Below are 13,836 nucleotides of genomic sequence, written 5' to 3'. Positions count from 1 at the left end.
CCCGCAGCGCCCCGCGAGCGCAGCGGCCCCGACCCGCGGGCGGCGAGTTCCCGGTAAGTACGGTCCCAGGAGCGGAGCGCGCCGGGGAGGCGTGGAGAGGGGGGCTGGGCGCCGGGGACGTCTGGGTCCCGCGCCCAATGGCTGGAGGGCGGCCGAGCGCCGCCCGCCCGCCCGCTCTCCCCTCCCCCCGGCGCTCCCCTCCCCCTCCCCCGCCCGCCGCTTTCCCCCGCCCCCGCCCCGGCGCCAACTCCGCGGCGCCTCCTTAAAAAGCGCGCGGGAGTTGTAAGGGGGGGCCGGAGCGAGCCGGAGTGAGCGCGAGCGCAGGGTAAAAGGGGGCGGGCGGGGGGCCCGGGCTCCACCTTAAAAGCGGGCGCGTGGGGGTGGGAGGGAGGAAGGCGGGCGGCCGGGAGGAGGGAGGGAGGGAAGGAAGGGGGGCCGGAGTGTCCCGGGCGCAGGGCGCGCGTGCGGCGGCGGCGGCGGCGGGGAGGGGCCGGCCGCGCCGCGCACCCCTCCTCCCTCGCATCCCCGGCCCCGCGCGCGCCCAGCAGAAGCGGGTCTGTGTGTGCGTGCGTGCGAGTGAGTGAGTGTGTGCATATTTTTTTTTCTCTTTTCTTTCTCTCTCACTGTTTTTTTTTTTCCTCTCTCTCTCTCTCTCTCGCTCCCTCTCTCTCTCTCTTTTTTTTTTTTTGCAAAGAAACAGCAGCGCCGCCGCCGCTCCGCCGAGGCGCTGCGCCCCCCGGGGGGGGAGGCGGAGGAGGCGGGCAGCGGCGGAGGGAGGGGAGCCGGGGAGGGGGGCGCCGCGCTGGGAGGGAGGCAGCGCGCACGGTGCAGCCGGGCCGGGCGGGAGGCATGGCGGGGCCCCCGGCCCTACCCCCGCCGGAGACGGCGGCGGCCGCCACCACGGCCGCGGCCGCCGCCTCGTCGTCCGCCGCTTCCCCGCACTACCAAGAGTGGATTCTGGACACCATCGACTCGCTGCGCTCGCGCAAGGCGCGGCCGGACCTGGAGCGCATCTGCCGGATGGTGCGGCGGCGGCACGGCCCGGAGCCGGAGCGCACGCGCGCCGAGCTCGAGAAACTGATCCAGCAGCGCGCCGTGCTCCGGGTCAGCTACAAGGGGAGCATCTCGTACCGCAACGCGGCGCGCGTCCAGCCGCCCCGGCGCGGAGCCACCCCGCCGGCCCCGCCGCGCGCCCCCCGCGGGGGCCCCGCCGCCGCCGCCGCGCCGCCGCCCACGCCCGCCCCGCCGCCGCCGCCCGCGCCCGTCGCCGCCGCCGCCGCCCCGGCCCGGGCGCCCCGCGCGGCCGCCGCCGCCGCTGCCGCCACAGCGCCCCCCTCGCCCGGCCCCGCGCAGCCGGGCCCCCGCGCGCAGCGGGCCGCGCCCCTGGCCGCGCCGCCGCCCGCGCCCGCCGCTCCCCCGGCGGCGGCGCCCCCGGCCGGCCCGCGCCGCGCCCCCCCGCCCGCCGCCGCCGTCGCCGCCCGGGAGTCGCCGCTGCCGCCGCCGCCACAGCCGCCGGCGCCGCCACAGCAGCAGCAGCAGCCGCCGCCGCCACCGCCGCCGCAGCAGCCACAGCCGCCGCCGGAGGGGGGCGCGGCGCGGGCCGGCGGCCCGGCGCGGCCCGTGAGCCTGCGGGAAGTCGTGCGCTACCTCGGGGGTAGCAGCGGCGCTGGCGGCCGCCTGACCCGCGGCCGCGTGCAGGGTCTGCTGGAAGAGGAGGCGGCGGCGCGGGGCCGCCTGGAGCGCACCCGTCTCGGAGCGCTTGCGCTGCCCCGCGGGGACAGGCCCGGACGGGCGCCACCGGCCGCCAGCGCCCGCGCGGCGCGGAACAAGGTGAGCGCGCGGGGGCGCCGCGCGGGGGGCAGGTGCGGGCGAAGTTGGTGGCGGGGGCGCGCGGGTCCCGGGAGGAGCTGGGCGGCTGGAGGGGCGGGGGGGGCGGGAAGCCGGGGCTTGGGCGCGCGTTTTGTGCGGGCTGGGGTTGCCTGGTGACCTTGGCAAGTGACTCCATCTCCGCCAGCCTCAGTTTCCAACGCTGGTTGGATTTTTTTTTTAATTTATAAAAAAAAAAAAAAGGCGGCTTCCTGGCGGTAGCGACCCCTTGGGGTTGTTGAACGACTTTAGCGGGATCTGGCCGCGGATGGGGGCTGGACTCGCGCGGCGCCTGGCACGGAGCGAACGCGCGCGAAGTTGGTGCGCGTCGTTCTTGGAGGTGGCGTTGGGCTCGCGCGCACGCGCGCGCGCCTCAGGCCCGGCTCCTCGGGGCTTGGCGGGGACGGGGGCGGGGGGTGCGGTCTGGGTCCGGGATCGGGCCAGCTGCCGACCCGGCGCGCTTCTCTCCGCGGCCCCTTAGAGAGCTGGCGAGGAGCGAGTGCTTGAAAAGGAGGAGGAGGAGGAGGAGGAGGAAGACGACGAGGACGACGACGACGACGTCGTGTCCGAGGGCTCGGAGGTGCCCGAGAGCGATCGTCCCGCGGGTGCGCAGCATCACCAGCTGAATGGCGGCGAGCGCGGCCCGCAGACCGCCAAGGAGCGGGCCAAGGAGTGGTCGCTGTGTGGCCCCCACCCTGGCCAGGAGGAAGGGCGGGGGCCGGCCGCGGGCAGTGGCACCCGCCAGGTGTTCTCCATGGCGGCCTTGAGTAAGGAGGGGGGATCAGGTGAGAGCCCCCCCAACACCACCACCACCCGAACGCTGGCCGGGCAGGCGCGCCCCCGTGCGCAGCCGCAGGAGAGCGTCAAGGGCCGTGGGTTTGTCTTTGGCAGCCTCTTCGACCACCGGGCCTGACTCCCCGTCCCCGGTGCCTTTGCCCCCCGGGAAGCCAGCCCTCCCAGGAGCCGACGGTACCCCCTTTGGCTGCCCGTAAGTGGCAAGGGGTAGGGGTGGGAGCCGCCCGCAGCAGGGAGGGGGTGCTGCTGTCGCAAGTGCGGGGCTTTGGACGTTCATGGTGGCCTCTGTTTGGGTGCAGTGCCGGGCGCAAAGAGAAGCCGGCAGACCCCGTGGAGTGGACAGTCATGGACGTCGTGGAGTACTTCACCGAGGCGGGCTTCCCTGAGCAAGCCACGGCTTTCCAGGAGCAGGTGAGTCCCCGCTTGGGGGCTCTGCGCAGGCGCGGCGCTTCCGTCACCCCGGCGCGGCTTCTAACTCTGCTGCCCCCCATCCTTTTTTTTTTTGCCTTGCCTCTGTGTGCGCTCGCGTGCGCTCTCGATGCCTCCCAGGAGATCGACGGCAAGTCCCTGCTGCTCATGCAGCGCACCGATGTCCTCACCGGCCTGTCCATCCGCCTGGGGCCAGCGTTGAAAATCTATGAGCACCATATCAAGGTGCTGCAGCAGGGTCACTTCGAGGACGATGACCCGGAAGGCTTCCTGGGATGAGCACAGAGCCGCCACGCCCCTTGTCCCCACCCCCACCCCGCCTGGGACCCATTCCTGCCTCCATGTCACCCAAGGTGTCCCAGAGGCCAGGAGCTGGACTGGGCAGGCGAAGGGTGCGGACCTACCCTGATTCTGGTAGGGGGCGGGGCCTTGCTGTGCTCATTGCTGCCCCCCCACCCCGTGTGTGTCTCTGCACCTGCCCCCAGCACACCCTCCCGGAGCCTGGATGTCGCCTGGGACTCTGGCCTGCTCATTTTGCCCCCAGATCAGCCCCCTCCCTCCCTCCTGTCCCAGGACATTTTTTAAAAGAAAAAAAGGAAAAAAAAAATTGGGGAGGGGGCTGGGAAGGTGCCCCAAGATCCTCCTCGGCCCAACCAGGTGTTTATTCCTATATATATATATATATGTTTTGTTCTGCCTGTTTTTCGTTTTTTGGTGCGTGGCCTTTCTTCCCTCCCACCACCACTCATGGCCCCAGCCCTGCTCGCCCTGTCGGCGGGAGCAGCTGGGGGTGGGGGGAGGGTGGGTCCTTGGGTCTGTCTCCCCCCTCTCTCCCGTTGGTTCTGTTGTCGCTCCAGCTGGCTGTATTGCTTTTTAATATTGCACCGAAGGGTTTTTTTTTTTTTTAAATAAAATTTTAAAAAAAGGAAAAGAAAAAAAGATACACGCGCGCACGCCACGGAATCCATTTTATGAATGGGGTGGGGGAGGGGCGTGGGAGAGCTGGAGGGAGTGAGGTTTAAAGAGGGCTGGGGGAGCTTTGTTTGGCCTTGGCGGCATCCTCGCCCCGTGCCCAGGACGGGACGGAGCCTAGCAGGCGGCAGCAGGTGCAGGCACATTGGCTGCCCCCTGTCTTGCAGCCGCAGGGGACGAAAGAGCCCATTTAAAAAAAAAAAAACTCACAGACCGGGCACCTGGCTCAGCAACACCTGGAAGGGTCCGCAGGGTGGAGTCCACACCTGTGTGAGCTGATGCCCAGAGCCTGGGGCTGCCGGCTTCTACACGCTACCGGAGAATCCCAAACCCGCAGAGGCTGGGGAGATGGGGTGGGGGGCCCATCAGTTTGAGACCCCGGCAGAGGAGCCAGCGGGCAGCTGGGACCCCGTAAGCTTATTCTTCTAAGTGTAGGGTCTCAAGTCCACACCTGTTGTCAGAAAACAGAAGCCGGGTGAAGGGGGTGGGGTGGGGGTGCATCCATCCACTGTACCTACGCCCTGAGCGCCCGCGTTAGGAAACCGCCAGGAAGAGCGCCAAGGCTGCGCGCAAGACACGGTTTCCCTGGGGGCGCCTCCTCCCCGCCCCCCACCCACTCTGGAACGCGAGACCCGCAGCGGCGCGCCCACCTCCCGCGGGGTTGAAATTCAAACGAGGCGAACTTCGCGCACCTCCACCCCCCACCCCGCGGCGCGGCCGGCGGAGAGGTCAAGGTAGGAGGGCCAATCGGAGCGGGCTGCGCTGGGCTCCCAGCCCCGGCCGGGCTCCTGGGGGCGGGGTCGAACCCGCAGCCTGCCAGCGTGAGCAGCCTCACTTCAAGAGCGCAGGGTTCAGCCGGCCAGGCCTAGGATGGCTTCGGAACAGTGGTTCATGGGGCCCCTGCCTCTGCCCTGCCCTGGTGAGACGCCGCCCCCCGACGGCTCAGAAGCCGGGCTGCAGCCCTGCGGAGACCCCCGCTGGCTGATGTCCCCCGGCAGGCCCGGGGACCCACTGGAGCCGCTGCTGGAGGCCCCCGCCTGCACGCCCTCCCCGGAGGAGCCCCTGGCCCCTGACCCTGGGCCAGTCCCGACTCGCTTACCCCTCGACACTATGTTCAGCCCCATCACTGAACAACTCCGCTACCTGCTCAGCAAGGCAGATGACTTCCAGAGCTACCTGCTGTACAGGTAACAACACGGATTCTCCCAGTGTGAAAGTCCTCGCTTGGGGTGGTTTTTTTTTTTTTTTTTTTTTTTTTTTTGCAAGATTTATTTGAAAGGCAGAGAGCGATAGAGAAAGAGGGAGAGAGACAAAGACAAAAGACAGCTGCTTCCCCTCACCCCGGTTCACTCCCCAAATGCCCACGGGGCAGGCCAGGCTGACCCACACCAAAGCCAGGAGCCGGGAACTCCCACCCGGGCCTCCCACGGTGGGTGGCAGAAGCCCAAGGATTTGGGTCAGCTTGGGCTGTCTTCCCCGGGGCTCGTGAGCAGGGAGCTGGCTTGGAAGTGGAGCAGCGGGGACTTGAACAGGTGCTTGGAGAGGGGATGCTGGCGTGGCAGGTTCCGGGCAGCCTAACTGGCCGCACCATGGCACCAGTCGGGGGGTCCAAGACACCCCCAAAGGCTCATGCAATCCCCCCAAAAGAATAAAACAGGGGGAGGGCAGGGACTTCTCATACATCCAGCCAGCAAGGTGTTCCCAGAGCCTAGGTCTCAGGTGCCTTCATTCCCGCACCTGTTCCAAATGGGCTTGAACCAAACAGGATCCTGAGAAGCAAAGGGGGCGTGGGGCGCCTGGGGTACAGGTGGAGCTGACTGCCGGAATGGAGGAGGGCTCTCATGTAAAGACCTCGGCCTCCCCGTCTCTCCAGCAGGGATCGCGTCCAGACGGAGCAGCTGGCCAAGGCTATGCCCACTTTCTTGCAAATGTGCGAGCCCTACTTCCTGTACCTGGAGGCCGCGGCCAGAAGCGTGCCTCCCATCCACGGAGCCCTCCAGGAACTGGTCCGGAAGGGAGTGCGTCCTAGTGCGCCCCGCCCACCCCGTTTCCTAAGCCCCTCCCCCTCGCCCCTGTCTTCTCACAGCTCCAGGTGTGGGGGCGGGGTTGCTCCTGGCAGGTGCTCCCTCACCCACCGTGCACCCCCTTCCTTGCAGCTGCTGGAAGTCTCCCAACAGCTGACCCTGCGCTTAGAACAGCTGGTCCTCATGTATGCTTCCTTTGGGTTGGTAGACATGGAGGAGACGGACCCCTTAAGGTAAGGGGCCTGGGGGGCCGGGAGAAGGAGGGGTCCCGGGGGTGGGGGCCGAGCCCAGCCTCATGCCATCTCCCGCCAGCAGTATCTCCTCTTTCTTCTGCGGGAGGTTCTCCCTCAGCCCTACCCACGAGGTGTCCATCTTCAGATACTGCGCCCCGGCTGCCTACACGGCCACCCGCTTCCCCCGGTACCTCTACAAGAAGATGCGCTGGAATCTGGAGACCACCCTGGAGCCCAGTGGCCAGGGGCAGCACAGCCGTGTGGATTAGTGAGTCCCCTCACCAAAATCGAAGTCCTCTCTCCCTCTGCTCAATGCCAATTCCAGCCTCTCCAAGCACAGAGGTGGGGTACCGAGCCACCTTTGAAACTTACCTACCCTCTCATTAAAATAAAAGTCCTCCCACCCACCCTCCCCCAAAAGGCCTTTCTCTGCATTGGGTCGCATCCCTGCCCCCTGGGGGACGGGGGCATCTGGGTAACTCCCCTCCAAAAACAGGACAGCCTGCGCCAGCCAGGTTCAGGAGCTGGGAACCCTGACCACTTCCGGGCGGCTCTGGCTTTTCCCAGCTACTTTCTGTGCTACCGAGACACGTGGGAAGACAGCGGCAAGACCCTGGCCAACTCGTGCCCGCAGATCCAGAAGCTGTGGTCCATCGGCCGATGGGTGCCCCTGGGACCAGCCGAGGACGACTTGTATTCATGGTAGGGGCGGGGCTTGGGCGCTGGGGCGGGCAGGGGGCAGAGCCCCACCAAGGACCCCCTCCTCTCTCCCACTCTGGAAGCCACATCATCTCATCATGCCTGCACACGTGTCACACGACCCATGGAAGGCGCCCAGAGAGGGTGATTTACCTGCCCCGAGATGCACAGCTTAGCAGGGTGATTGGCAGGCCCAGAGACAAGGAAATGACTCCCCCACCCCCTCCTCAGGGTCACTCCCGCCCCCAGCTCGCAACAAAGCCTCTGTCTCGGTGGAGGAGGGGGCCAGGGGAGCTCAAGTCCAGGCCTGCCTGCCCTACCCCCCACACCCCGGTCTCCCAGGATTTTGTGCCCGCAGCCGCCTGGGGACTACCAGCAGCTGCTGACCATCGGCTTCGAAGAGCCCTCGCACATGCTGGCCACCGACCTACTGGTCCAGATCCTCACGGGCCAGGCAGGCCCGGCCCGGCCCCCGAGCGCTGCGGGGCCCGCGGCTTGGGCCGCGCAGGGGTCTTGAGCCTGGGATGGGGGCGGGAGAGGGCGAGAGCCGGGGCCGGACAACTGCAAACTCCAGGAGGCGGGCTCACTGGTTCTCCTGGCGCCGCCTGGCCTCGCCTTCCCCCCGGGCCAGGCCGCGCTGACCCGCCACACGGAGTCCGGCTCGGCCGCGGGGCCCTGAGGGCGGACGCACCGGTTTTGCATTAAATAAAAGAAAGAGGTCACAGTGGCTGAGCGTCCGCTGCGAGCGCCGCGCCCCGCCCCTTGGAGGTCACACCCACTCGCGCGACCTTCTGGGAAACGTAGTATTGGGGAAGAGCAGGCGTGGGTTGAGAGCGCGGCGCATGCGCAGAGGCGCTCGTGAAGCCAAAAAGGGAAGTGGCGGCGGCGGTCGACAACCGGAACCCGGAAAGCCTCGCTTTTCGGGTCGCGGGGAAATCCGACGCCCACTGGAGGAAGCGACTGGGGGCCACGCCCACGCCCGGGTTTGTAACCCGGAAGTGGTTCTCTAACCCCCAAAAGACTACATTTCCCAAGATGCTTCAGGAGCGGGCGCTTTACGATCCGTTTCCTGAGGGCCGAGAGTTTCTTCTGTGCTTTGGGTGCCGGAGCACGGGCGCGTGGCCCTTCTCGGCAGCATGTCAGGAGCGGGGTGGGAGGCTCCTAAGGAACCCGCGATTAAGGTTTCGAGCGTCCCCGAACATCGGCCCTGGCCGAGATGAACTCACCTGCCCAGAGCACCCCCAAACAAGCGGGGGGCGCCAGCTGGCCCCTTGGGAAGAGGAAGGGGTCGCATAGCCTCAGTCGGCTTCCATCCACTTGTTCAATACCCACCCCGGGTGGGGAGGGAGGGTAGGGGGCTGAGCCTCCCCAAAGCCAGGGGCAGGAGCTCCAGGGGCGTCTCCCACGTGCCGGACCCCTCGTAGGGTCTGAATCTGCAGGGAGCAGAGGCGGGGCTCAGGCCCGGCAAGCCGCAGCCCCCCCGCAGGACACCCAAGCCACTGGTCACTGCTAGACTGGAGGCTGGGGCGGACTTAACCCTTTAAAGCAAGAGTCGCTTTTTTGCTCCCCCCCCTTCAGAGACACACCCCCCCCACCCCCGAGCTGTCCCCTTAATTTTTTTAGTGGATTTATTTGCAAGAGTTAGAAGGAGAGGTCTTCCCCCCCCCCCCGCCCCGAGTTCACTCCCCCAGATGGCCAACAACGGCCACAAGGCTGGGCCAGCCTGGATCCACGTCTCCCTTGTGGGTGGGTGCAGGGCCCAAGCGCCTCACCTGCCCCAGCGCAGGGCCCGGGGCATGGATTCTTTTTAAATGCGGGAGAGGAGGGCCTTGTGGCCCAGTGGGTTGAGCCGCTGCCTGGGACACCCATATCCCTTTATGGGAGTGTGGGTTCGAGTCTTGGCTGCTCCACTTACAAGACAGCTTCCTGCGCATGCGCACCTGGGAGGCAGCTGGTGAGGGCTCAAGTACTGGGGTCCCCGGCGCCCACGAGGGAGACCTGGATGGAGCTCCCGGCTCCCGGCTCTGGCTTGGCCCAGCTCTGACTGTTACAAGCAATGAACCGGTGTATAGATCTCTCCCCATGATGCTCTGCTTTCCAAGTGAAATAAACATTTTTAAAAAAAATTCCCTTAAAGGACATCTTGTAGCTCCATTTCCCTTTAACTTTTCCAATCCTCCATCTGGGGTTTTCTGGTTGCTGCATTTTAACAGCAAGCGGTCCGATTTATTTTAGTGATGTTTTGGGTCCCACGGATCCAAATTATTTCATCGTGTGGCTCCTGTTAAAAAAAAAAAATGCATATTCCCCCTCTGGCCTGTATCTTCCACTCACAGCACGAGTCAGTGCACTGGGGACTGGGGGCCGCCCCGGAGGCGGAAGAAAAGGGTTCTGCCGATTTCCTGGGTGCTGTGGCCCAGGCAGCCTCCACACCCAGACTCCAAAACCAGCCTGCGTCAGAATCACGGGGAGAGTTGCGTCATCGCCAGGGCTGGGCTGGGACCTGTGGATGTGCATTCCTTTTGTTTGTTTGTTTAAAGATGTATTTATGTACCTGAAAGGCAGCGTGCCGGAGAGAGGAGGAGAGACACAGAGAGATTCTTCCACCTGCAGAGTTCACTCCCCAAATGGCTGCAACGGCCAGGGCTGGGCCAGGCTGAAGCCGGGAGCCAGGAACTCCATCCGGGTCTCCCACGCAGGTGCAGAGGGCCAGGCACTTGGGCCGTCTTCCACTGCTTTCCCATGCCATAGCAGGGAGCTGGATTGGAAGTGGAGCAGCCAGGACTCGAACCAGCGCCCATATGGGATGCTGGCACTGCAGGGGGCGGCTTTACCCACAACGCCACACTCCCAGCCCTCACACACTGGCAGCCCCAACTCCCTCTTTGCCTTTGTCCAGGCCTCCCATAGGTGGAGGCTTAGGCGACCGGGGCCGGCTGCCTGCGACACTGGCATCCCAGTTCAAGTCCCGGCTGCTCCACTTCCCATCCAGCTCCCCGCTGATGCCCCTGGTGGAAAGCAGCAATGATGGCCCAAATGCCTGGATCCCTGCACCTCCTTCCCTCCCCCAGCACAATGCCCGATGTTATCTTTCACGCAGTCGCAATCATTAAAAGTGCAGTTGCTCTCTGGATTCCCAGGTACTTTTGAAAACCGAAAATAACCTAGTGCTGGCATCCCCCTGGCGGGTGTGGGTGCGATGGGGGGTGGGGGGGATGTGGCTCGCACCTGGTTAGTCCAAACAAACGCAGGGCAGGTGCACTTCTGTGTGAGCGCCACATTTCCCACCCGCGCCGCCAGGGGGCAGTAGGCCCCGGGTCCCAGCCTCGCAGGGTCTGGCGGGGGCAGAGACAGGCAGCCGGGGCTGGGGTGGAGAGGGTGGGGGAGACCCGGGCGATAAGAGCGCATTCCACATTCCGGCCGGCGCCTCCTGCAGCTGGCGCTGGCCGCGCCCCACCCCACCCCCAACGGCGAGGACCCAGAAGAGATTCAGGCTGCACTGCCCAGAAAGCAAGGGGGCTTTATTGAGCGGAGGAGGGATCGAAGGGGAGAGGCAGGCAGAGAAGTCAGCGGGGTCTGCGTGCTCAGGGGGCAGAGGGCTGCACGGTACCCATCCCGGCGTGGTGGGGCTTGGTGCGGGCGGCCAGGTGGCCAGAGGGTCACCTTCCCCAGCGCACCTGGCTGACCCCTCTTGCAGATCTGCGGGGCACGGCTGGACCGTCCCCAGCCAGGTCCTCCGACACCTGCGGGACTTCCGGCCAGGGGACCCAGCTCGCGTAAAACCCTCACGGTTTGCGCTCCTCCTGGGTGGGTGGAGAGAGAGCCAATGAGAGGGCAGCATCTGGACGCGGCGTGGGTGTGGGTGTGGGGTGGTGATGGTTGAGGACCCCCCTCCCTTCCCCCTCCGCCTCCCCCCCAGGAGGGGGCTGCTCCCTGCACTTTGAGCCCCAGCTCCGCCCACCGTCCTGGCTCAGGATCGAGGCAGGTGCAAGAGGGCAAGGGAGCCCCCACCTGCTCCAAACCGTTTTCCGAGGCCTTTCTGCGGGGAGGCCAGATCACCGCCAGTTTTCCGTCGCCCCTGCTCGCTGCGGGGGTGGGTGGGCGGGGGGAAGGGCGCTCAGCCGGGGGTGCCCCCTCCTCTCACCAAGCTGGAGGCGGCCAGGACGAAAGAAGCCGGCCGCGCCCCTTAAACACATACAGGTGTCCACCTCGCCCTCCTCCTCCTCCTCCCCGTGGGGGCCTCCACCCAGTCCGGGAACCCAGGACAATGAAGGAGGCAAACGAAAGCGAGGAGAGACAGGAGCCCCCCCCCCCACAAGTGCACAGACAGGTTACAGGTAGGACCGAAACGCAGCCCGAGTTCCGGTCCCCCCAAGCCTGGGAGATGTGGATCCAGGTGAGCGGATAAGAGCGCAGGGCAGAAAGAGAGATCCCGAGAAGCAGGGGTGTGGAGAGGTGGGGGGGGGTCCCAGGAGTCAGGGAGCCTGGCAGGGGGACCCCAAGCTCAGAGGGCGGTCGGGGGAGAAGGCTGGGGCTCACCGGTGAGGCTCGGCGCCGGCTCTTCGTCTTCGGCGGTGCCATAGATGCTGCGCCGTTGGCGCTGGAGCTCCAGTTCGCGAGCGCGGACCTCGCACAACTCCCGCTGCAGCAACGACGGCGCGACAGGCGGCGGGGCGCGGGCCAGCACGGGGCCCCGGCCCTGCGCGGCCGATCGCGGCCGGCCTCCGGGCTGCGGGCCCGCGCCGCCCTCCGCCGTCGCCGCCGCCGCCTCCTCGAAGAAACGTCTGAGCTCGCCCGGCGGCGGCGGCGGCGGCGGCTGCGGGGCGCGCGGCGGCTCTGGGGTTGCGGGGCGCGCCAGCGCCGCCTGCCGGTGAGCTTCGCGCTCGATGTCTCGCTGCATCTGCGCGCCCGCCCGCGCGCGCTCCAGGGCGCGCGGGAGCGTGGGGCCCGGGCCGGGCACGCTGAGCACCGGCCGCACGCGCAGCTCCACCAGTTCCTGGCCGGCGCGGCCCGGGCTCAGACCCCGGCTGCGGCGCAAGCTCTCCTCGCGTTCGCAACTGCGGCGGATTTCGCGTTCAATGGGCGTCTCCATGAGCGGCTGCTCCTCCTCTGGAGACCGTTGCGGGTCTTCCAGGCCCGACCCAGAGGCGGAGGTCTCGGGGCGCGGAGGTGGACACTGCCTCGACACCTCTGCCCTTCGCTCCTCGGACAGCCCGGGGTCTTCGCTGTCTGGCCCGGGACTCCCCGAACCCACAGGTGCAGGCGGCCCCGGGTGTTCTGCGTCCGACTGCGCCGCTACCCCGCGGCCTTCGCTCTCTTGCTCCGGGGTCTCCACGCCCTGCTGTGCGGAGGGCCCGGGGGCCTCGCCGCCCGGCCTGGGGTCCTCGGGGTCCCGCCCAGCCGCAGGCTCCGGGTCTTCGCTGTCTGGCCCGGGGGCCTCTTGGCCCTGCGCGTCAGACGACCCCAGGGCTCCGCCCCCCGGCCCGGAGGCCTCGATGTCCAGTGTTGGGGGCAGCTTGGAAGCCTCAGTTTCTAGCGCCGCGGGGGTAGGGCGTGGGGGGGTTAATGCCTGGAGCTAGGGACGCCGCACCTGTGGCTGCGGTCGCCACCCTCGGTTCCAAGGCGTCGCCTGCACCGGCCGCTTCTCTGACCCGCCTCTGGCCTCTAAGGACGGCCCCCGCGCGGGGGGCAGGGCTGGGCACCGCCCCCCGGCACCTGCAGGGAGCACTCAGGCCACGCCCTCGTGGGGGCGGGGGCGGCCTCTGTGGGTCCCCGGATTTCGGGCAGGGCTCAGCCGGGTCACCTCAGGACAGGACCTCTGTGGGCCTGGCCAGGGCCACCTGGCGGGCAGCGAGGCCCCCGGCCTCCGGGGCCCTCCCTCCACCTGCCACCCTCGCAGCGCCCAGCTGCGGCCCGAGGGGGCGCCAGGAGCCGCCTGGCACGCTTCGCGCCCCCGGGCCTGGCCTTGCCGGCGCCTGCGGGGACCCAGCCGGGCTTCCCCTCCTGCTGCCAGGGACGCAGGCAGCAGCGTGGTTGCGGTATCCAGGAGGTCACTTCGAGCCCAGGCGGGCCGGGAAGGCCCAGAGCGGGGACGAGGGGGCTGTGACGCCAGCCAGACACCTCCTGGGGGCATTTTACCCCCAGGCCCCCCCCACCCTTCTGAGATGACCCGGAAGAAGTATGGGGTGACCTAGAGAAAGTGGCAAGGAGAGCAGCTACAGAGGTTCCCAAACCCCCAGCAACCCTGAGTTGCCCTGTTACCGCCCCCTCTCGCTCTACCTGCTCCAGAACCCCAGCTTCCGCCGTCTGACCCCAAGGGCCACATGGGAACCTCTGCCTGCAACTCGTAACCTGAGCAAGGACTGACCCTTCTTCAAGTCTCAGCTTGCTTTCCTGTGAAATGGGTATAAATCTGCCTCACACGGGGGGGGGGTGCTGGGAGTGGAATCTCCACAGGGGAGCAGGCTTGGTGGCCCAGCCCCGCGGGTTAAGCTGCCACTGAGGACATTGGCATCGCATATCAGAGGGCCTGGGTTCCGCTTCTGGTCCAGCTCCCTGCTATGGCACCTGGGAAAGCAGCGGAAGATGGCCCAAGTGCTTGGGCCCTGGCCACCCACGTGGGAGACCCGGATGGAGCTCCTGGCTCCTGGCTTTGGATCAGTGCAGCTCCAGCCATTGCGGCCATCTGGGGAGGGAACCAACGGATGGAAGATATCTCTCTCTCTCTCTCTCTCTCTCTCTCTCTCCCTTGCAAATAAATAAATCTGACATTGGAGTGGACTGGGTTCTGTTTCCGGCTCCAGCTTCCTGTTCATGGG

General features: G+C 67.0%; 3 protein-coding genes across 12 annotated transcripts; 2 read left to right on the top strand and 1 right to left on the bottom strand.

Annotated features, from left to right (window-relative positions):
• Positions 1-197: 197 nt before the first annotated feature.
• Positions 198-4,029, top strand: SAMD1 (sterile alpha motif domain containing 1). Of its 2 annotated transcripts, none has more exons than XM_070058396.1 (6): positions 198-325; positions 695-1,830; positions 2,348-2,651; positions 2,758-2,854; positions 2,961-3,072; positions 3,211-4,029. In XM_070058396.1, the coding sequence occupies exons 2-6, from the start codon at positions 850-852 to the stop codon at positions 3,367-3,369; spliced, it is 1,653 nt and encodes a 550-aa protein (XP_069914497.1). In that variant the 5' UTR covers positions 198-325; positions 695-849; the 3' UTR covers positions 3,370-4,029.
• A 696-nt stretch (positions 4,030-4,725) lies between these two features.
• On the top strand, positions 4,726-7,745 carry C16H19orf67 (chromosome 16 C19orf67 homolog). 5 transcript variants are annotated; one of them, XM_051835813.2, is made up of 6 exons: positions 4,726-5,249; positions 5,939-6,080; positions 6,219-6,319; positions 6,399-6,587; positions 6,887-7,021; positions 7,361-7,745. In XM_051835813.2, the coding sequence occupies exons 1-6, from the start codon at positions 4,933-4,935 to the stop codon at positions 7,533-7,535; spliced, it is 1,059 nt and encodes a 352-aa protein (XP_051691773.2). In that variant the 5' UTR covers positions 4,726-4,932; the 3' UTR covers positions 7,536-7,745. The 5 variants fall into 5 exon arrangements, with proteins under 5 accessions (XP_051691773.2, XP_051691772.2, XP_017196122.2 ...); XM_051835812.2 differs by having other exon boundaries at positions 5,936-6,080; XM_017340633.3 differs by having other exon boundaries at positions 4,727-5,249; positions 6,402-6,587.
• Positions 7,746-10,492: 2,747 nt separating this feature from the next.
• On the bottom strand, positions 10,493-12,683 carry MISP3 (MISP family member 3). Of its 5 annotated transcripts, none has more exons than XM_070058886.1 (3): positions 11,558-12,678; positions 11,041-11,103; positions 10,493-10,821 (listed from the first exon to the last, which is right to left on the bottom strand). In XM_070058886.1, exons 1-3 carry the CDS (start codon positions 12,108-12,110, stop codon positions 10,508-10,510), a joined length of 930 nt encoding a protein of 309 aa, XP_069914987.1. In that variant the 5' UTR covers positions 12,111-12,678; the 3' UTR covers positions 10,493-10,507. The 5 variants fall into 5 exon arrangements, with proteins under 5 accessions (XP_069914987.1, XP_051691775.2, XP_051691776.2 ...); XM_051835816.2 differs by having other exon boundaries at positions 10,519-10,821; positions 11,030-11,103; positions 11,558-12,681; XM_051835815.2 differs by lacking the exon at positions 11,041-11,103 and having other exon boundaries at positions 11,558-12,679.
• Positions 12,684-13,836: the final 1,153 nt, after the last annotated feature.

Source organism: Oryctolagus cuniculus, chromosome 16, assembly GCF_964237555.1.
Source record: "Oryctolagus cuniculus chromosome 16, mOryCun1.1, whole genome shotgun sequence".
NCBI lineage: Eukaryota > Metazoa > Chordata > Mammalia > Lagomorpha > Leporidae > Oryctolagus > Oryctolagus cuniculus.
Note: the sequence above shows the minus strand (reverse complement) of the source record. Positions and strands in the feature narration are given on the sequence as shown.

Bases quoted from the DNA above. Each gene is read 5' to 3' on its own strand.
- SAMD1 (XM_070058396.1), top strand. From the start codon at position 850: ATGGCGGGGCCCCCGGCCCTACCCCCGCCGGAGACGGCGGCGGCCGCC. The intron at 1,831-2,347 runs GTGAGCGCGCGG...GCGGCCCCTTAG, and splicing joins CCCGCGCGGCGCGGAACAAG to AGAGCTGGCGAGGAGCGAGT. The intron at 3,073-3,210 runs GTGAGTCCCCGC...GATGCCTCCCAG, and splicing joins CCACGGCTTTCCAGGAGCAG to GAGATCGACGGCAAGTCCCT.
- C16H19orf67 (XM_051835812.2), top strand. From the start codon at position 4,933: ATGGCTTCGGAACAGTGGTTCATGGGGCCCCTGCCTCTGCCCTGCCCT. The intron at 5,250-5,935 runs GTAACAACACGG...CCGTCTCTCCAG, and splicing joins CAGAGCTACCTGCTGTACAG to CAGGGATCGCGTCCAGACGG. The intron at 6,320-6,398 runs GTAAGGGGCCTG...ATCTCCCGCCAG, and splicing joins GAGGAGACGGACCCCTTAAG to CAGTATCTCCTCTTTCTTCT.
- MISP3 (XM_070058886.1), bottom strand. From the start codon at position 12,110: ATGGAGACGCCCATTGAACGCGAAATCCGCCGCAGTTGCGAACGCGAG. The intron at 11,104-11,557 runs GTGAGCCCCAGC...CCACCCCCGCAG, and splicing joins GCCGGCGCCGAGCCTCACCG to CGAGCAGGGGCGACGGAAAA. The intron at 10,822-11,040 runs GTTTGGAGCAGG...CCACCCACCCAG, and splicing joins CAGAAAGGCCTCGGAAAACG to GAGGAGCGCAAACCGTGAGG.